General features: G+C 40.5%; 1 protein-coding gene across 2 annotated transcripts in view; it reads right to left on the reverse strand.

The window, feature by feature from the left end:
* Positions 1-2,793: 2,793 nt before the first annotated feature.
* HACD1 (3-hydroxyacyl-CoA dehydratase 1) overlaps positions 2,794-22,044 on the reverse strand; it is a 42,661-nt gene continuing 23,410 nt past the window's right edge. For both annotated transcript variants that reach the window (XM_036495249.2, XM_004578580.3), the window contains 6 exons: positions 14,824-14,941; positions 14,621-14,639; positions 14,457-14,545; positions 11,411-11,532; positions 5,104-5,282; positions 2,794-2,966 (listed from right to left, as the gene is read on the reverse strand). In XM_036495249.2, coding sequence (XP_036351142.1) covers positions 2,884-2,966; positions 5,104-5,282; positions 11,411-11,532; positions 14,457-14,545; positions 14,621-14,639; positions 14,824-14,919 — 588 coding nt within the window. In that variant the 5' untranslated portion in view covers positions 14,920-14,941 and the 3' untranslated portion in view covers positions 2,794-2,883. The remainder of the gene's footprint in view (positions 2,967-5,103; positions 5,283-11,410; positions 11,533-14,456; positions 14,546-14,620; positions 14,640-14,823; positions 14,942-22,044) is intronic.

The following is a 22,044-nucleotide window of genomic DNA, read 5'->3' on the forward strand; positions in this document are numbered from 1 at the left end:
TTCTGTGAGAAAAAAGTACTCCCAGATTCTGTAACACTTGCAACAGACCATGAGATGGCAGCATTATAATTAGATACTTGAAAATCTAAAAACTCAAATATCTAAAACCTTTAGCTAAGAAATAAAAAAATTAAGTATGTAATTGTATATTACATCAAGTTATGAAACAAAAAAATACTGAAAATGACCAGAATTTTTAAGAAGTGTCAGGACTGGTGAGGTAGCCTAGCAGCTGAAGTCCTCAACTTGAATGTGCCAGGATCCCATACGGGTGCCGGTTCTAACCCCGGCAACCCTGCTTCCCATCCTGCTTTCCCATCCACAGCTCCCTGCTTGTGACCTGGGAAAGCAGTTGAGGACGGCCTAAAGCCTTGGGACCCTGCACCCATGGGGGAGACCCTGAGGAGGTTCCTGACTCCTGGCTTCGGTTCAGCGCAGCTCCAGCCATTGTAGTCACTTGGGGAGTGAATCATCGGACGAAAGATCTTCCTCTCTGTCTCTCCTCTCTGTATATCTGACTTAGCAATAAAAATAAATAAATCTTTAAAAAATGTTTAAAAAAAGTGTCACCAAATACAATTGCAAGATTTCATCATAAAAGTTTTTTTAAGTGCCAAAGTCTACAAGATTGAATTCAAGTTCTATTTTGGTAAAACTACTTATAATGAAGGTAACAGTGAAACTGCAAGAAATTAAAAAGCAGATGCACTCACAGAAAACAAATACGCAATGCAATTTCAAACACATTTTTAAAACTGAACTACGATGGGTCTGGCACAATGGCTCAACGGCTAAATCCTCACCTTGCAAGTGCTGAGATCCCCTATGGACGCTGGTTCAAGTTCCGGCTGCTCAACTTCCCATCCAGCTCCCAGCTTCTGGCCTGGGAAAGCAGTGGAGGATGGACCAATGCCTTCAGACCCTGCACCTGCATGGGAGACCCAGAAGAAGCTCCTGGTACCTGGCTTCGGATCGGTTCAGCAACGGCTACTGCAGCCATGTTGGGAGCGGACCAGCTGATGGAAGGAAGAACTTTCTGTCTCTCCTCCTCTCCATAAATCTGATTTGCCTTTCCAATAAAAATAAGTCTTAAAAAACAAACTGAACTACCATTTCATCTTATTTGCTATGCAAATGATGGTTTAAATTGATTAAATAAAGAAGACACTGAAGATAAAGTTAAGACATAGTTTGAGTATATTAATAATATAGTTCACCAGACTTTAATATGTTTTCATTTTTATTAAGGTCAATGACAATCCCTACTTGAAGACATTCCACAGTTTGAGGGAAAAAGAGTATCACTGCTGTTTGAAGGAGTACAAGCTGAATTAATGCAAACTTTAGGAATTATTTAAAATAGTTTTTGTAAGACAGCCATTTAATAAAAATAAGTAAGTCAATTTATTATACTATGTCACCAGATGCCCTGAAAATCTCTTCCATAAAAAAAAAAATTCAAGATGATATGACCAAATCATGTAAGAGCAGAAGGAACATTGGCACTTTGAGGATTAGTAGTCTAATATCTAATAGATACTGCTCATTAAGAGTTAGCTGAAGAGGAAACATTAAGATGCAATATAACAAAAAATAGCACCTTTAAAAAACCGAGTCATTTAAAACAAAAGTTTTGCACAGAATTATTTTAAGCTATAAATCTCCACATGAAAACAAATTGGAAGAAGAAATGGCAACACTGGTAAGGCAAAACTCAGTTTGAAGAAGTGTAACCTTATATGTTAATTGTAAACAAATCAGAACAATCAAAGCCAAAATTATGCCCAGATATCTATTTGGTAAGCCAAAAAAAAAACCTCTTTTCCTTTTAAAGTCACACATTTACTATTCTCTCTAAACTAGTCCAGTGTAATAGCACACTTCAAGAGAGGATGGGACGTCCTTAAAGGGCCACTCAGGAGCTAAAGCAGTATTGAGGCAGCATCCGTGTACGAGGACAGAGGCTTACTCACAAGGCTGTTTGCTACTCAATGGAATTCAGAACAAAATGAGTCTATTTTTGATCATATCCCAAAACGCTCAGTTTCCTAAGTACCACAAGGGAAACACGATCTTCACACTACCATGGGATACAGCAATGTTCTGCATCCAGAGTTCTAAGCACAACATGATTCCACGTCATGCTATTATTCTTTGTCCCAGGTGTATATATACAAAATATATACACTTGTATTTTTTCTAGCACGTTAAAATATTTATAGTTGAAAACGTCCTGAGGTTAATTGAAATAAAAATAAATATGCTTAAAGGTATGAAAGAATTTCAGTGGCCTAGAAATGTTTTCCAACAATATTTTCCCATTGTGAGTAGATATGGTCTCTTATGGTACTACTTAGCCACATCAAAAGTCCATAATAAATTTTTTCCAAATTTTCAAGATTGTTATTAATTGTAAATGTTGCCTCACAATTTGAAAAAAAATAGACTGTGAGCTCAAAATGCACTAATACATTAATCAACGATTATCATTTACTTTCATTTCTAAATACTACATAAATATCACTGGCAGGTGTCATAATGTTAAATCACAAAGGTAATTTCTAAATATTGATTTAAAAAGCTTTGAAAAAACTGCGTTGCACAAATATCTAGTGAAAGTAACAACTTTTTCCCCAAGTAATCCTCTCAATTAATCCTCAACACCAACCTATGAGGCAATAATATCTGTATAGTTCTTGTAAAACAAATAATAAATCTGGCACAATATGAAGACAAATGTCAGCAAATACCACATGTCTCGAGTGATGTCGTAAGAAACAATACAATCCATGGTACTTTATGAAGTTCTTTATTCTTGCTATTAAAACTTGGACTCAAGTAATCCTGGTTAGTCTGAAAAAAGCACCTTGTTTGTAGGGATCTTTAATCATCCTTTTCAACAATCACCTCTCCAAGAAGCACCTTTCTTCTTTGTCGTAACATATGAAAGTAGAGTTGTGGAAACACTTCGTTGGGAAGAAAAGCAAAAAAGAAAAACAAAAAATGACCAGCTTATATGTGAAAGTCATTGCAAGCACTCACGTTTGAAAACCTATTTGGCTACCACTTAACATGCAGAGCTCAGAGAAAGACGAAAGAGTATTAACACAGGCCAATGGACCTCACGTCCAAGTATCTTAATGCTATAAAATGTTAGGGTTTGGTTTTCAGCACACTTAAATGCCTTGATAAACAGACCTTCAAAATGACCTGGAAAATGCCATGCTTGAATTAGAATTCCACAACTCTTTGGAATTACATGCCAGAATATTCCATCAAGGAAAACTGGCTTGCATGGCCTTTCTCTCTGCTCTACTGGCTGTCTCCTGTATCTTGAGGGGTCTCACGCAAGTGTCAGGCTTGCTCACATCCAAGCTTCCTTCACACCCTCACAGACTAAGGCTGTGACCTTAGGGGTGCACACACTGGTGACCATAGCAAGCCTCTGGGATAGAGACCTATACAGACCTAGATATATGCCCACCACCACTGGGCAGCAGATGCCATGACCTTCCACTTGCAGAATGTGATCCAGTAGGCGCTGGATGGAAAGGTGACTGGGGAAGGGCCACAACGGGGCCCTATGAACAGGCCTAGATCAAAATCTTCATGGCTGGCGTAAGGAGAGTTAGTCCTATATACAAATACCTACAAGGATAATGATTAGGTCAGCTGAACAAACAGTAATTTGTCCAGTCAGATGCACAGAATATTCTGAGACAAACCAATGCTCTGATCTCAGTATAAATGCTGGTGGGTATAACTATAATCAGTACAAATGTAGAAATATCTCTGAACATAGCACACAAACCACTGAACCAAAACACAAAATAAGATTTGAGCATTTTGTGTAAACAAATCTGGAAAAACAAAGTTTTAGAACTCAGCTCAAACAAAACAAAACAAAAGTGCACAAAGTGAGTTCTGGGTTTTTTTTTATTTATGTATTTCCCATTTTGATAAATGTAACCATCAATTATTTCTAGTGGCCTAAATAAGGTTCAGGTTATGTATACTTAAAACTACTGAATCACTCTGCAACTACTTCTTTAAAATCGGATGCCTGAGTTCAGACCCCGGCTTTATTTACCAGGCAGGTGATTTTCAGGCAAAACACTTACTCTATCTTATCTGGAATATTCCCACTGACAAATAAGAAATAATGTCACATCTTATGAGTATGAAAGTAAGAGAAGTTTTAAATAGCAAAGCACTTCCAAGCCAAGTGCTGTTAGTTGACACTACCACTACCTCCAACCGCAGGGTGGAGATGTACCCCCCCGGCTGGCAAGTGGGACTCTCAGAAACTATCACGCTGCTCAGCTGAGAAGCTGTTGCTGGCACAGGCCAGATACCAATGTAACCAAAGGCTACTGGGTTAAAGCTTCCGACCTGGATCTCTTGGGCCCTGGGCTTCCGTGCAGACGTTTCAGAGGGCATGAGGTCACAAAGAGGGGACGCCAAGGCCTTAACCTGGCCCAGTTTTATATTAATTTCCCTTGAATGAAATATTCACACTGTGTCAATATAGACTTCAAATTCCATAAACTTTCTCATTTCTTTCCTCCTCTGCTAACACTGGCCTCTGATTTTATTGAGAAGGCTAGGCAATTTTACCAAGAAGGGTCATGTTTCATGACAGTGACTATTCAAATTTGACTTTAAAATCCATCATTAATTAATGCTTCCATGAAGTGACTAAAGCCTCTTACTTCACCAGAACCACCAAGACATGATGATTAACTAGTGAAGGGGTTGAATGTTTATATTTAGATGAACGTTTATATTTAGATACAGACTTCTAAATGCTTGTGAATAGTTCCATGATGTATGTATTTAAAAATAAACCATAGTGAGCATACTTCTAAATGATTTTGAGAAAGCAATCACTTGCATAGCAATTAAATTACCTTTTTTCTCATCACCAGTAATGTCTTATGACTCATTTCCCTTTGACATATTATTAATAAATTTGGGAATTAATCTAAAAGCTTTAACATGCTTATAAGCAAGTATTTCTAATTTTCTCTCCTTAACATGCTATCGTTCAAACACTTTCACATAATATGCTAAGTCAAGCTACTAATAAAAACATATACATACGTGGTATATATGAAGCCATGGTTATAAGAAGAAAATAGTAGTAATCAAAAGAGACATTGTATTTGTTGGGAAGTCGTATTGAATACATTCCTGTTTTCTTCACATATGGCAAGGCAGCATATATTGTAAGAAGTTCACCAGCAACTCCGACAGGATATAAGATGATAAAAAAATTATATCTAGGTAAAGAAAAACCCCAGAGAATGATTATTTTTCTGGAAAAACTCCTGGATTTTATATCACAATAGTTTGGCTACTACTAAAAGTTAAGCTTGAAAATTCTACACACACTTATTGTAATCCCAAAAGGTGAATTTTTCCACTTTAATTATTTGCTTATCATCACCAATGGAAGCTTCCTTTTCAAATGGAAAGATCTTAGAAAAACAAAAAAGACATCTTATTTTACAGTACTGAAATACAAGCACACTCAGGAATTTAAAAATATATATGTAGTTTTTAAAATGGAGTATTAAAACACGCTGCTTTTTTGCACATGAAATCATAACTGGTTGCCTTTTCCTCTGCAGCTAGTCATTTACTGATCAAATGCTGTGTTTAAAAAGACCAGCTAAGATCCCAACTTTATATCTAAATCTTGCAACTACCAAGGTGGTACAAACTTTGTCTAGTTATTAACAGGACACATAATTATCATTGTGGGAAATTGATTATACTTCCTAGGACTCAGTAACTACCAATGTTTAAACTGTCTAAGATTGCTTTCATAACAAAATAAGTTATTTCTTGAATTTTCAAATTTACTTGGGCCCGGTGCAGTGGCCTAGTAGCTACAGTCCTTGCCTTGAACACTCTGGGATTCCATATGGGCGCCGGTTCTAATCCTGGCAGCTCCATTTCCCATCCAGCTCCCTGCTTGTGGCCTGGGAAAGCAGTTGAGGATGGCCCAAACCTTGGGAACCTGCACCCGTGTGGAAGACCCAGAAGAGCTTCTGGTTCCTGGCTTCGGATCAGCGCAGCTCCAGCCGTTGTAGTCACTTGAGGAGTGAAAAATTGGATGGAAGATCTTCCCCTCTGTCTCTCCTCCTCTCTATATATATGACTTCACAATTAAAAAAATAAATAAATCTTTGGGGGAAAAAATGTTTTACTTGCTTAAAACAGAACTGAGAAAATTACATTCAAACAACTATCGCTTCAATCAGACTGTGGCAAGGCCTCCAGCCCAAGGTGGGCTAGACACGTGCATGTCTCCACAAGGCAGGGCCTGTATTTTACAGTCTTCAACATGAAAGGCGTAGGAGATCCAAGACAACAGTGCTGCTCATTCAAGAAAATTTCTTACCTAGGCAACCATCACATAGGAGTTACCATAGAAAATTAAGATAGAAATGTTGATGTAAAAAGACATCAAGTGAATCTGTACTTCAATAATTGTTTGTTGGCATTAGTAAATACCTATTTTTTCAAAAAAGGAAGAAAAGGGCCTGGCGCCATGGCCTAGCGCAGTGGTTAAAGTCCTCGCCTTGAACGTGCCGGGATCCCTATGGGCGCTGGTTCTAATCCTGGCAGCTCCACTTCCCATCCAGCTCCCTGCTTGTGGCCTGGGAAAGCAGTCAAGGAAGGCCCAGAGCACTGGGACCCTGCACCCGCGTGGGAGACCTGGAAGAGGTTCCTGGTTCCTGGCTTCAGATCGGCACAGCACCGACCATTGCGGCTCACTTGGGGAGTGAATCATCGGATGGAAGATCTTCCTCTCTGTCTTTCCTCCTCTCTGTGTATCTGACTTTGTAATAAAAGTAAATAAATCTTTAAAAAAAAAAAAGGAAGAAAAACATCTATAGGGGTCAGCATTGTGGCTCATCAGAAGCTGCAGCACTAGCATCCCCTATTAGGGCTGCAGTCTGAGTGCTGGCTGATCCTCTTCTGGTCCAGCTCCCTGCTAAGGCACTTGGGGAAGGCAGCAGAAGATGGCCCAAATTCTTGAGTTCCTGCACCCATCTAGAAGACCTGAAGTTGTTCCCAGATCCTGGCTTTGGGTCAGCGCTATTCTGGTCACTGTGGCCAGCAAGCAGTGGATGGAAGATCTCTCTTGATCTCCTCCTCTCTGTCACTCTGCTTTCAAACAAATAAACCTTTTAATAAAAGAAATATTTATGAGAAGATATTTTAACAAAAGAAATATGAAATTTATCAGAACTTGAAAAGCTTGGATAAAGTTTAAAAATGGTCTGCCTCCTACAAGCCATGATCCTGCGCACCTGAGAGATTTGGCGACAGGGAGGCAGGCTGTGCCCTCCTACTTTCTCTATTTCCCATCTCAATTTTTAAAATCAAATAACTGAACATTTTATATTCCCTCTCCAATATACCACTCAAATGGATTTTTTTTTAAATTTCATTGGCTTTCACATATTTCTGGCGACAGAAAAAAATTACCACTTCCAGAATAAAATAGGTTAAAGCCGTAAAGACAGTGAAAGTTTCTAATGAAAAGGAACAAACTCTTTGATTCATCTGAGTTTACCTGCACCTTAGGAAGATTTCGTGTCACTCAATGTCTAAGTTCTAAGATTGAACTATCTATAGACTTAACTCAGAAAAAGACTTACTACTTACTTTAAGACTGTCAATTGCCACCTAAATTTTTTCAGTAAAATTCATTTTTTAAATTAAAATGGGAATCAATAGGAAGATAATTAAAATACAACTATCTATTCTCTGGCCTTTTCCAAGAACACTTTTAACACACACACACACACAAAATGGAATAAAAAGTATACTGACCCATGGACAGTAAGCCAAACTGTTTATAAACAAGAATTCATCACAAAAGGGAAATTTCATTTGAGAAAAGGTCTAATATTTGAACATAAACATAAATATTACTTTAGGTTACTTAAAGGAGCTGACAAAAATATTTGGTTTTTATAATTTTTTTATAACTTTTTAAGTTAACTTTTTTTAAGATTTATTTCATTTTATTGGAAAGTCAGATTTCCATAGAGAAAGATAAACAGACAGGAAGATCTTCCATCCGCAGGTTCACTCCCCAAATGGCTGCACTGACTTGAGCTGAGCTGATCCGAAGCCAGGAGCCAGAAGTTTCTTCTGGGTCTCGTATGGGGATGCAAAGGCCCAAGGCTTTGGGCTGTCTTCAACTGCTTTCCCAGGCCACAAGCAGAGATCTGGATGTGAAGTGGAGCAGCCGGGACTCGAACCAGTGCCCCCATAGGATCCCAGCACATGCAAGGGAAAGACTTTAGCCACTAGGCTACAGCACTGGGCTCTTCAAAAATATTTAGATTGCTGGGATTCTTAAGCTATTTAGACATGAGATATAATTATTCACGACTTGTATTAACCAACAATAATATTTTAACATGCACTGCAAAGTTAAAGATCTCACAATATCTTGTTTAACACTGAGGCAAAAAGACAAATGATCTTTTAACTAGCAATTTAAACATGCAGTGGCAGAGTTTTGAACTTCCTCAGAAATTCAAAACATGCAAATGCATTCCAAAGGCAGTCAGACACAGCATGAAAGACTAATGAGCTTGGTCTATAAACAATGTGCAGTGTACATTCAAACTGTGTAAACCCAGAGCAGGACAAGAGACCCTGGGAAGAATGAGCACCTCTCCAGGTACTGCAAACCCAGCAGACGGCCAGCAGGATACCACCGACCTGTCCTCCAGGAGAGTGCCCAGAAGCCCCACAGGCTCTCACATACATCAACAATCACGCCAACCAAACACAAACGGCAGCACAACCCGCTTAATGACAGATGAGGCATAGAAAGCTCAATTTATCATTTGCAAATATTTTATTATATGCAAAGTAGTGGTCCACAAATATCTTTAAAAGATCTAGTGACTATTTAAGCAGTCTAAAAGAACAAGTATCAGATAACAATGTTTATCCTGGTGTATAGAATTAGAAGTAATTTGAAAGTTTTACTCTTCCTTTTCAGTTTGTCAATAGTTTCTAATTTATTATATTTTACTATGTGTAATAAATAAGTTATCAATAGAAATGTGCCACTTAAGAAAAATAGGCTTTTAATATTAAGAGACCTATGACATACCAAACTTAGCTAAGGATTATCCTCAAACTAAGAAATGCCAGATGGCTCAGCGCAATGGCTCAAACAGCTAATCCTCCCCTTGCAATGCTTGATCCCACATAGGTACTGGTTTGAGTCCCAGCTGCTCCACTTCCCCTCCAGATCTCTGCTTGCAGTCTGGAAAAGCAGTGGAAGATGGCCCAAGGCCTTGGGACTCTGCACCCATGTGGAAGATCCAGAAGAAGTTCCTGCTTCCGGCTTTGGATTGGCTCAGCTCTGATCATTGTGGCTACTGGGAGAGTGAGCCACTGGATGGAAGACCTTTCTCTGTCTTTCTTTCTCTCTGCAAATCTGCCTTTCCAATAAAAAGAAATCTTAAAAAAGAAAAAGAAAGAAATGCAAGAGTTCTAAAAAAGAGCAAAAATAGAGAACTTTATGATGTCTTAAAGCATTATTTATATAAGACTAGAAATGACATAAATTCTAGTGATTGAAAAGGGGTTCAGTCATGCTACAGAATGTTATGTATTAAAGAACTGATGTATTAAAGAGCCAGACTGACAAGTACTCGCATTAATTATAAAGAGTCCCAAGAGATAAACAAAAAACAAACCTGACATCCTATTTACGTTTTAAAAACTCACAACTATTTTTAAGTTTTAGTAACATGGAAAAGATTACGTGGATAAATCCCAAACTACTTTGTCTCCAGAGGAAGGGAGTGGGCTGGTAGGCAGGCCAACAGGAACTCTCTCTCTTTATCCTATATGCTTCTATACTGTTGAACTTTTTATAGCAAAAGCATACTACCTGTGCAGGCTAACAACATATTCTTAGGAAGACTACTTTTCAACTTTCAACCTGCACACACCTCTTGCATGGACCACTGCCTGACACAGCACATCATCCAGTAGCTTCTCTTTTGTCTTACGAGGACTGAATACTGTTTATTCACACCTGAATCTCAAGTGTTCAATAAGCACACATTATTTCCCATTATTATTATTACCACCACCATAAACGTAAACAGCAGAATAAACAAATCTATACTAGTTTATGATTTTATTCTCCAAGGAGCACTTCTACTTTAATCATAATTATGTAAAGTATCAGTTGCTCAAAGAATCCAAATTTCAAAAAGTAAGAGATATCTTTTATTTTAAAAACTGCTGCTTTAGAAATATTTAGAGCTGCTGGAACACAATTTTTTTTCTATATTCCAAATAACAAAACTTCAAATAACTGTGACTGAAAAATTACTACCTTTGTGGGCCCTAGAGGCTAAAGTCCTTGCCCTGCACATGCCAGGATCCCAAATGGGTGACAGTTCATATCCTGGCAGTCCCGCTTCCCATCCAGCTCCCTGCTGTGGCCTGGGAAAGCAGAAGAGGATGGCCTAAAGCCTTGGGACCCTGCACCCACGTGGGAGACCCAGCAGAAGCTCCGGGCTCCAGGCTGTGGATTGGCTCCGTTCCGTGCTTGACAGTTTAAGTAACTGGGTTCCTGCCACCCACATGGGAGACCTGGACATATTTCCGGATCCAGCCTCAGTCCTGGCTCAGTCCCAGTCACTGTGAGCACCAGAGGAGTGAACCAGCAGATGGGGACTACCTGTGTCTTTGTCATCTACGTCTCTCTTCCCGACTACCTCTCATTGGAAACTTTGTTTTTAAAAGTGAATGCTTGGGCCCGGTGGCGTGGCCTAGCGGCTAAAGTCCTCGCCTTGAATGCACCAGGATCCCATATGGGCACCGGTTCTAATCCTGGCAGCCCTGCTTCTCATCCAGCTCCCTGCTTGTGGCCTGGGAAAGCAGTCGAGGAAGGCCCAGAGCACTGGGACCCTGCACCCGCATGGGAGACCTGGAAAGAGCTCCTGGCTCCCGGCTTCAGATCGGCACAGCACCAACCGTTGTGGCTCACTTGGGGAGTGAATCATCAGACGGAGGATCTTCCTCTCTGTCTCTCCTCCTCTCTGTATATCGGACTTTGTAATAAAATAAATGAATCTTTAAAAGAAAAAGTGAATGCTCGACTTCTTAAGTTGAGGATATTCCCACCTTTAGCTGTGTACTGGATTCAGTCAAAATATTATATTAATAGGATTCACCTCCAATCATTAGATTAAGATTTCAGGATACAAATTACAATAGTGTTAATATGCAAAACAACACAGCAGTCTGACATCATGAGGCTGAAGCAGTTTCAGCTGGGTGTCAGCTCAGCACACGCATAGGCATGCACAGCACAGTGAGACACTAAACTGCAAGACAGTGCCACCTGGCCCATTTAATGAAGTATGGCAAGTGGTCGAGGAGACTGAATGTGTAGAAGGAATAGCGAGTGATCTCTGTCACAGTCCACGAGACCAGAAAAAGCACCACACTCTCCTCATTCTGGATCTGCAGAATTACAGAAACATCCACAGGGGTCTTCAACCTTGAGCTGAAGTTTCAATGACAGTATTTCTTTTTATGATGTATTATCTTTTAATATAACGGAATGTTCAAATTAAGCAAAATGCAATACAGAAAACAATGCAGTCACTATTGCATAACTACATCAGGAAACTTAAGGATGTTTGAAGCACAGAATCAGTCAAATGCAAAATGTTTTCTTCCTTCAAGTTCCATTCCAGCCGGTAACTCCACCATCACAGGACATGATGACACCCTCTGAGGACAACCTGGAAACTGACTGTCCTATTTTGTATTAGGCACTGCATCATACCTGTTCTAACACTAACATTCACACTGGAACACACAGCACACTGGAATCAGTTTCACTGGTTCCCCACTGCCTGCGAGCATAAAGGGTGAATACAAATGCCTAGGCACACAGTCAAGGTTCTCTTCAGCGGAGCCCAGGAGCTCTCCCCCATCACCTACATCCACCTGCACCTTCTACCCACCCTCTGGTGGCGCTAAGCTTCGTGTTATTTCCAGAACCTGAGACTCTCACATCTTTACACGTGCTGATTCCCTCTGGTAGGAACACTATTCCCTTATTACTTCCCACGGAAAACCCTTTCTCTTCCATAGCTCAGCTAAAGCATTCACATCTGGGGAAAGCTTGTCCCGAGGCTCCCGTCCAGCCCGGGAGCAGTCACTTGCTCACCTCCCTTCTCCTCACAGTGCTCCAGCTGCTCTGTCCACATCTGCATGGCCCGTCCTTGCTGGCTTGCATCACAGTTCAGCTAACTGCTGTGCAGCACGTAATACCCTTCCTTTGGGGAAGCCTTCTGTCACTCCTAATGTTCAGACCAAGTCCCTGACAGCACTGCAACGTACACGGGGCTCTTGTTCCAAAGCACTTGCTGCTGCTATACCCTCCTGGGGATCTGTATCACCACTCATTTCCTTCTCTCAGTTCTAGACTTCACAATGTGAGACTCTGTGTGTGTCATTAGCAGTCAGACCCCTAGCATTAACAGTACAGGAGCAGAACATATACCCAGTTAACATCTGCTACAAGGCTCAATATTTATGACAGTCCCCACTTCCTAAGCTGCAACTGCAGGATTCCATTTGTAAATTCAGAACTCTGAAAAGTGCTAAGGGTACAGGACGTGTTCAATAAATGTTGAGGAAGGGATTCATTACAGTAGCTAAAATTCTGCTTGGGGCATATGCACCCCATATCTGAGGGCCTGAGTTTAAGTCCTGCCTCTGCTTCTGACTCTAGCTGTCTGTTAATGAACACCCCGGGAGGTAGTAGGTGGTGGCTCAAGTACGTGAGTTCCTGCCACCTGCACAGACTGAGTTCCCAGCTCCTGGCTCCAACCTGGTCCAGCTCTGGCTGTGGCAGACATCTTGGTAGTGAACCAGTGGATATAAGATCTATCTCTGCCTTTTTCTAACTTTCAAGGAAAAATGATAGCTAACAAAAATCTAAATATATTAAAATGCTGCTTGAATTGATTAAGGAGTGGCAGACAGGTGCCAAAGGGAACTTACCGTTGGGGGAAAACAGGCAGTAATATAAGGCAGAGATCAGAAAGAGGAGAAAACTATCAAAATGGATCATGTTCTCCTTGGCATTTGTCACACTGTAATTTCTCTTTAAGGTCCGAGTAATGTTTACCTCTCCGTCTTATGTTTCTTCACCTTCATTCTTAAGAATCCTTGTGGCCCTGGCCCCGCTTTTACACTCACTCACTGCCAAAAACAGGCTTCATAATTCTATTGGTTTTGTGTTCCTGCTTTTACACTAGAAAGTAATTATAATTAATACATAGTTTGGCTCTCTATGTGCTTACTGCTCTCTGTCGGGGACCAGGTAGACCAAGAAACTAGCTAAGAGGGCTAAAATGTAGAGTAGAAAAAGGGCAGAAGGCCAAGCATCTGTATGCAGAAAGGAGCTTAGGGAGGCAAACAGGAAACTGAGAGGCTCAATGTTGATCCCAAAGCACACGGGACAGAGGCACCTGAGGAACGTGCCGGAGGCCAGAGGCCAGTCCTCAAGTACACAGGGCTCCGAGGGTTGCCAGGGAGCTCAGAGGACAGACGGGAGAATGCTTCTGTCCTGGGCACAAAACACACAGTCACCATGGTGTTCACTGTGCCAGAAAGGTTTAAGGTATTGATCAGACTTGATCATTAGATCCATCGTCCATCATGCCTCAATCATCAATGTTCACTTTTCCAATTATGTTAGCCCTTTCAAGAAATATTTAAGTGGCCGATTGCAATCATACATACTTTGTGCAATCTACTGTTCTGATCACAACTGTGGAATGGCTAAGTCAAGCTGCACCTCATACACTTACTTGTGGTAAGAACACTTAACATCTAATCTCTCAGCACACAATATACCGCTGTTAACTACAGTTCTGTTGTCCGATGGAGCTCCTGAACTTACCTGTTACTATCCAAGAGCCTATTCTGCCTAACTGAAACCATGTTCCTTTGATCTCCTAACTTTCAATTCTGTCGATATCATTTATTCTCTCCAACTACATTGGCTTTTTATGTCCACTGCTACAAAACTCCATGGCAAGTGAGAAAAAACAAACTGACAACTCCAAATATGTAATCTATGAGAATAATTTTGAATAACACTTCCACAGAAAAAAAGTTTTCAGTCACTTGGCAGAATCAGTCCACATCAGAGGATACTGTAAACACAAAATGACAATATTTGATGCCGCCTTTATTTCAACAGCATCGTGCTCAAATACTAAATCAAAAAACAAGTGCACTTAAGTTCAAACCCAGCTCCTTTGCCCTCTAATCAAAAGCTCAGGAGTACATGCTCATGTCTAGGTTCCTGTGAACGAAGGCCTTTCCTGTAGGCTCAGGTGGACAAAGCCATCTGTACCACTTACCGGTTTTATACTGTGAGTAATGAGCCACACCATGAAGATTCTTGAACTCACTTGGACCCCAGTCACAAGCACAGAAGTGGGTACGATTCCTTAAAGAGAAAAACAAGTCAACTATTGCCCTAGAGGCAATTTATTATAAAAATTAAAATTAAAGCAAAACTCACCAATTAAACAGTGGACTATCTGTAAGCAAATAAAAAAAACTCAAATCAATAATATGAAACATAAGACTTATCTCTGTCAGCATTTACATTTAACGAGTCTAGAGGAGGTTTGTAATTAGAAAAGTAAGATTGATTCTGTTCAACAGAAAAATTTTCACATAGATATTACAGTATAGAAATACAACATGATTAAAAAAACTTACCTCAAGCAAGGCAAAAGTCTGGAAAAATTTAAGTGTTTTCTGGATACTTTTATATAAACCTCTGTGTGTTCCTTTTTCCATATAAAAGCGTACCATGGCAATTGCCAGAACCAACCACCTATGAAAATGAAAATATTTTATAAACTTCTGTCCATGCAATGCCACTAATCTGCACATTAGAGCAGCACTATTCACTGTTGCTGAAAGCCAGAAGCCCCTTGGTGACTGAGTGTGGATCAACACACTGTGCGATGTATACAAAGGAGATTCTGCCCCAGCTACAATGTGGATGAACCTGGAAGGCACCATACTCAGCAAGATAAGCCAGGCACAACAGGATGAACCCCGCATCGCTTCACTTCTGTAGTCCCTACAACGGTCAAGTTCGCAGAGACAGAGAGAAGGATGGCTTAGAGAGAGGGCTGGATGCAGAGGGTGAGGGTGCAGTGGGAAGTTAATGCTCAATGGGGACAGACCTCAATACAAGAAATGAAAAGAGAGTGTCACAAGTGATGAGAAACACAAACAGGTAAGAAATTTCAGCTTTGCAAGGTAAGCTACAGGGCTGCGCAGGGTCGATGTGATGGCGCACAAGGGCATGAACGCACCCAAAGACGTGGGCCTGTGCACTTCAGCAAAGCAGACAGTACAGTGTATGTCATCACGATTTCAAAATGACTGAGATTGTAAAACAAATGCTGCCATTCGCATCCCGATACCAACGTTTTGTTATGCTTTTTGGTTCGCTATTCTATGATTGCAGTGCCTACAGAGGAAAAAAAGCAACAAATGGCATTTTTGTGTGGACTTCCGAGGAGGAACAGAATACAAAAGATCCACTCCATACGGAAATGTCCATTGCACTGCTGGTTTCAGCAAATAAACTGACAAACTGAAGAATCACAAATCTATCTAAAAGCATTTAATAATCATGAAAAGGTATCTTGAGGTTAAGAAAGCTGTCAAAGCTGTATGTGGGCAGACAAACAAGTGGAATTTCATGTAGCTATACGATAGAAATCATGAAGGAGAATCATCCATTTACACTGACGTAATCTTCACTCAATAAAAACAACAGCTATACCTACAGAAGGGGGTACACACAGAAGATGAGACCTGGGCCAGCCCCTCACTCTTCAACCTAGCTCTGTATATTAAACACGGATTCTGTTCCGAGGGTTAAGAGTACCTACAATACAAGCTATGCTTGCAGAGACCAGCTTTCACACACTACACCACACTCCTCTTAGAGTCATATTTTTCCAGTTTCTCTGGCAATTATAACAGCATATTTTTAAAAACATGCTTCAGTTTTGAATTTTAAAATACACAGAAAAAAAAGTGCTTATACACAGGCCTTTCGGATTAGCGGTGTCAAAAGTGTCTAGCTAAACAGGCTTATGAATAATAAAGTTAATATTCACTTTTAACTTTTTTAAAGATTTATTTATTTTTATTGGAAAGTCAGATTTTTACAGACAGAAGGAGAGACAGAGAGAAACATCTTCCATCTGATGATTGACTTCCCATGTGGCCGCAATGGCCGGAGCTGAGATGATTCGAAGCCGGAAGCCAGGAACTCTTTTGGGTCTCCCACGTGGGTGCAGGGTCCCCAGGATTTGGACCGTCCTTAACTGCTTTCCCAGGCCACAAGCAGAGAGCTGGATGGGAAGTGGGGCCACTGAAACACAGCTGGCACTCATATGGGATCCTGGTGCATGCAAGCCAATGCCTTAAGCCACCAGGCTACCACGCCGGACCCCAGTTTCAACTTTTTAAGTGAGCAACTCATATAGTGGGCAGATGACTTTAACAGAATCCTATAAAGGAATGAGTGATTTCTTATAACCTGAAACAGAACCTGTGAGACCTCCACACCCCCAGACCTGTTCTTCCAGCTCACCACAGTTACATTAATTCAACTGCTGGTTTCGCTGTGTGAAAACCAACACTGCATTCATGGACAGGCTAATCTGAATTATTTTGTAGGTACTTTGTTGGCTTCAGATGTGATTTATTAACCTCAATCCAAGTCTCTTGACTTCTACTAAGATAACAAAAAGCTTAACATTTCATCCACATTTTTTTCCATGCAGTTGTCTGCTTTTTAAAGCAAATCCAACTCAAACATCTACAAAAAGAGAAATTTGAGAAGCAACTAACAACCTTCTAAGGAACTCACCAACAGATTCATCCAGAAACTTCAATACTTCATATTGTAAATTGCGTTGCTGCTCCATAGGTGGCAGTATTGCACCAACTAGTATAGTACCACATTACCAATCTCTAAACCATTAGAATGAAAGAATACACACTTTGAGGTTCAAAAAAGATTGCTGAACTATCAATTCATTTATTTTTCTGTAAAGGTGGCCAGAAAATTCATCACAGCTAATCAGAGCTCACTTCCTAAGTCCACCAATACTAGACGGTACATACGAAGCCTCCCTAAAAGTCCTACATTTCATTAACTTTGGACATTCTCTGCCACTAAGTTTATCACCTGGAGATAAAAATAAAAATAAAAATAAAAATAAACCTCAAAAGTAATTGGAACATCTACAATTAGGCATTCTTTTCTGGAATGTCCTGTTTTGTTTTTCATAACATACCAGGGCTGCTGATTAAATGAACCCAAATAAATACCCTCAACCCCTTACATGACAAACTAGACTCACTGGGAGAAGAAACTGGAACAAGTGTTCTGTACGTAGAAGACTTTTTCCTTAATTCACTTCTTCACTCATTTCTCTTCAGTTTCAACATGTTTTCTCAGCCAAGAACTGAGCTAAAATGTTATGGAATTAGGGCAAAACAGGACATAGTTTCTGCCCCAGAAATATTACATGAGTAAATGGAGACAAAGTTGTGCTGTAACAAGACACTAGATGTCGTGAATTCCGGAACACAGGACTTTTCCATATTTCTGCAGTGACAATGAAAAGCCTTACAGAAGGAAAATCTCTTCTCTTCTAGCTGTCTCCCAGACGGGAGTCCACCAGTCCCACTGAAGAATCAGCTTACCCACACCGACACATATTTTTTTAATTTAATATGCTTTGTTAGCTTTTCTTTTAAGAGATTTCAGACATTTGCAAAGACACGGAGAGTGGCATAATGAACTCCCACAAATGCTTTACCTCCCTTCTCCAGCTGCCGTCCCAGGGACACCCGTGTTTCCGAAATACCTCTGTGCCCGGATTACTTTGAATCAAATGCCATAAAAACTATGTCACAAATGCTTCATTACGCTTCTCTAGAAAGATGTTTAAATAAAGGTAACTATAATACTATTGTCCCATGTAAATAATGAGTTTTTAGTGTCACAAGAGATAGGACTGGCATACAATTTTCCTCAACTGTCCTGATATTTTTAAAATCACCACTGAAATACAATTCACTCATTCTAATCAGCTGACAGTCTTTCTACGACTCTTAATCCAGCTTTTTTCCTCCTTCTTTCCCTTTTTACCCCCCTTTTTGGTTTGAAAGTTTGTCTGAAGACAGTAGGTCGTTTACTCTACAAAGCTGTTCTCAGTCCCAATTTTGCTAACTTGATATGCACATGTCATTTATGACATGCTTCCGCTGTATTTCCTGTCAACTGATGGTTAATTCTGGATTCACATCTGCCGTTCTGGTAAGTCTAATTCATGAGTTGTGTGGAATACACCTCCACAAGGAGCACTTAACTGCTGCCTAGCCCTCTCTTCTGAGATGCTATAGCCATTGAACATTGCCTAGACCCAATATTTCAACAGCTAGAGAAAAATGATGATACCTCAACATATCATTTCATCTCTAAATCTCCTTCAAGGTAACCATTTGCAGGCTGTGTAAGAGTTGATCTATGACTCACACACTCATTACTTCCCTATGTTGTTCGGTACCACCTCTACCCTGCCTTTCCTAGACTAAACTTCACTATTAGCAATCAACCTGAGCATTTCAACTGCCTGCACACAGGCATTCATGTCAATCAATAATCAAGACTTTTTTTCTTAACTGCCTTATGGGGTTGCCTTATGTAGAGATGCCCACAAACCTGCTCAGAAGTCCTGGTTAGGGTCCTGGCCACCCTGCTCTGACCCCACTTCCTGCTAATGCCCTTGGGAGGCAGTGAATGAAATCCCAGGACCAAGATTTCTACCACCCACGTGGGAAACCCAGGTTCAGTTTTGGGATCCTGATTTCAGTCTAAATCAGCCCCTTGGTTACTGTAAATATTTGGGAAATAAACCTGTAGATAAAAGATATCTCTCTTATTCTGTCACTTTACCTTTCAAATATATATATATATATATATATACACACACACACACACATACACATTTTTTAAAAATAAGTTTGATAGGGCCCGGCGGCATAGCCTAGCCTTGTGGCTAAAGTCCTCGCCTTGAACGCACCAGGATCCCATATGGGCGCCGGTTCTAATCCCAGCAGCCCCGTTTCCCATCTAGCTCCTTGCTTGCGGCCTGGGAAAGCAGTCAAGGACAGCCCAAAGCTTTGGGACCCTGCACCTGCGTGGGAGACCTGGAAGAAGTTCCTGGTTCCTGGCTTCGGATCGGCACAGCACCGGCCTTTGCACTCACTTGGGGAGTGAATCATCGGAGGGAAGATCTTCCTCTCTGTCTCTCCTCCTTTCTGTATATCTGACTTTGTAATAGAATAAATAAATCTTTAAAAAAAATAAGTTTGATAAATTTGACTTCATTCAGATTAAGACCATGTGAGCAGCACTGTTAAAGCAAATAAAACATCAACTACTAAAGAGAAGAAAAAGCCAGGACACAGTTGGGGGAAAATATTTGTAAATAACGTAGCAGGTGGAGGACATGTATCCAGACTGTAAGAAGAACTTTCAAAGTTCAATCATAGGAACTAACTCATTCAAGGGGAGAAAAATGGGCAAAGAAGATATGCAAGTGGCAGGTGAGCACACAAAGAAATACGCAGTATGTTTAGTCACTAGGGAAATAAAAATTAAAATCACAATAAGGCAACACAATACATTTACCGAAATATCTATTGCTACAATGACTGGCCTTACCAAGTGTTGGCTCGAATGTGCCGCAACTGTAAGCCTCATTCATAACCGGAAGGAAGGGAAAATGGTAAAACAAATTTGGAAAATAGTTTAGTAGTACAGTACCTTTTTCTTTTTCTTTTTTTCCTCTAAGATTCATTTGCTTTTGTTGCAAAGGCAGATTCACAGAGAGAAGGAAAGACAGATCTTCCATCCACTGGTTCACCCCTCAAGTGGCCAGAGCTGAGCCCATTCAGAGTGAGGTGTCTGTTCCAGATCTTTCACATAGATGCAGGGTCCCAAGCTTTGGACTATCCTCAATTGCACTCCCAGGCCACAAGTAGGGACCAGAATGGGAAGTGAAGCAGCTGGGACACGAACCAGTGCCCATATGGATGCTAGCACTTAAAGTGGAAGGATTAGCCTATTGAGCCATGCCCAGCACTTAGCCCCAATTTAGCAGTTTCTTAAGAAGTTAAATGTAAGACTACCAGCAGACCCAGCCACTCCATCGTAGATCTTTAACCAAGATAAATCAAAGCACTTGTCAGTGTTTCACTTTGAAGAGCCAAAAACTGAAGAATTTGAATGTCTGTCACAGGTGAATGGACAAAATGTGGCAGGTTAGTGAATCTCTCTTCAGCAATACAATACATCCTACAGGCACCAAAAGACCTGGCTTTTACTTAACATTCTGGGGGAAATTCTTGGATTTCCAACACTTCTGAGTCAAATGATCTACAAGGTGAAAATACTTTCAAGGGTTTCTCTTTCTGCATGATGCACAATTTTACACGAATCATTTGGGAGAGGAATTAACATTCTTACATGTCCACTGCACATCAGGCACCCTGCCAAGAACATCATGTTACCTTTTTATTCCCTGTAATAATCCCACCCAGTAGTTGCTTCCTTTCAATTTCACAGATGAGAAAAACAAGGTTAGAAAGGCTGGCCTCCTTGTCCCAAGGTACAGAGAACTGAGGCAGCCTTGAAGCAGCGCCTTCCTACCTTCCTCACAAACACGTTAGCAAGGCTCTGTGAGCGGACCCTGCTGCGTGCCTACCTCACCCACCCCCCACTCTACATTCAGGCTCATTTCCTGTTGCCTCCGTGGATGTGCAGCAATTTCCCACGAGGGCACCCTAACTCATGCTGTTCCCTCCTGCTGGCCTGTTCAGTCAGAGCTCAGCTTAACCGCTGGGAGCTCCTTCACGAACCTTCCACTGATTCCCCTTCCCGATCTGTTCTGACACCTCTGCTGGGCATTCTCTCCCTGCATTTTTATATAAATGTCCCAGTTCACATCTTTTCAAGGAGGAGCCTAAAATATCTGCTTTACCTCCCTCACTTGATATAGGACCATGTGTTTACACATACAGGATCGAGCTGGTAAGCAAAAAGAGAAGGAAAAGTTCTCACTGTCCTAGTTGAGAACCAATGATGAGCAAGTTTCCTAAAAATTCTTAGATTGTCTAATGGTGTAATTCTACTCCTGGGATTTCATTAGCAAATAAAAGCCAAATGTCATGGGGAACATCATTTAATCCATTATGATACATAATCACTACATACTCTTAGGCATAATCATAAACACTATACAGAAATACTTGGTAGGACAGTAACTGAAGATAGAAAACAGGAAAAACAAATGTGTAGATACTGTAACAATTCTTTGAAGTAGCATTCATTCATTCTTTCAATAAACATTTATTGAGTGCTTCATGGAATTTATATATTCTGATGGGGATGACGATAAGGAATGATGAATTAGTAAGATACAGCATACAGGGAGCTGGGGAAAACTCAAACAGCCAGGGGCAAGAAGGAATGTTAGAACTGGGACATATTTGAAGGAAGAAGCCCAGGAAAAAGCCTTCCTGAGAATAGAGATTTTATTGCAACCTGAAGATGCTTAAATACGAAAACAAGAGAAAGGTTCTGTTAGGCTTATGCAATCAGGTCTTCTTTTACATTTAGGTAAACATTTATGATAATTCTTAAATATCATTTTGTTGTTTTCAAAATAATTGTAAAAAAAAAAAAAAACTCCAAAATTCTGGCCCTGCTGCAATAGCCTAGTGGCTAAAGTTCTTCCTTACACACACTGGGATCCCATATGAGCATCAGTTCCTATCTGTCAGCCCAGTTTTCCATCCAGCTCCCTGCTTGTGGCCTGGGAAAGCAGGCAAGGA

The sequence above is a fragment of the Ochotona princeps genome, chromosome 10 (genome assembly GCF_030435755.1).
Source record: "Ochotona princeps isolate mOchPri1 chromosome 10, mOchPri1.hap1, whole genome shotgun sequence".
Classification (NCBI taxonomy): domain Eukaryota; kingdom Metazoa; phylum Chordata; class Mammalia; order Lagomorpha; family Ochotonidae; genus Ochotona; species Ochotona princeps.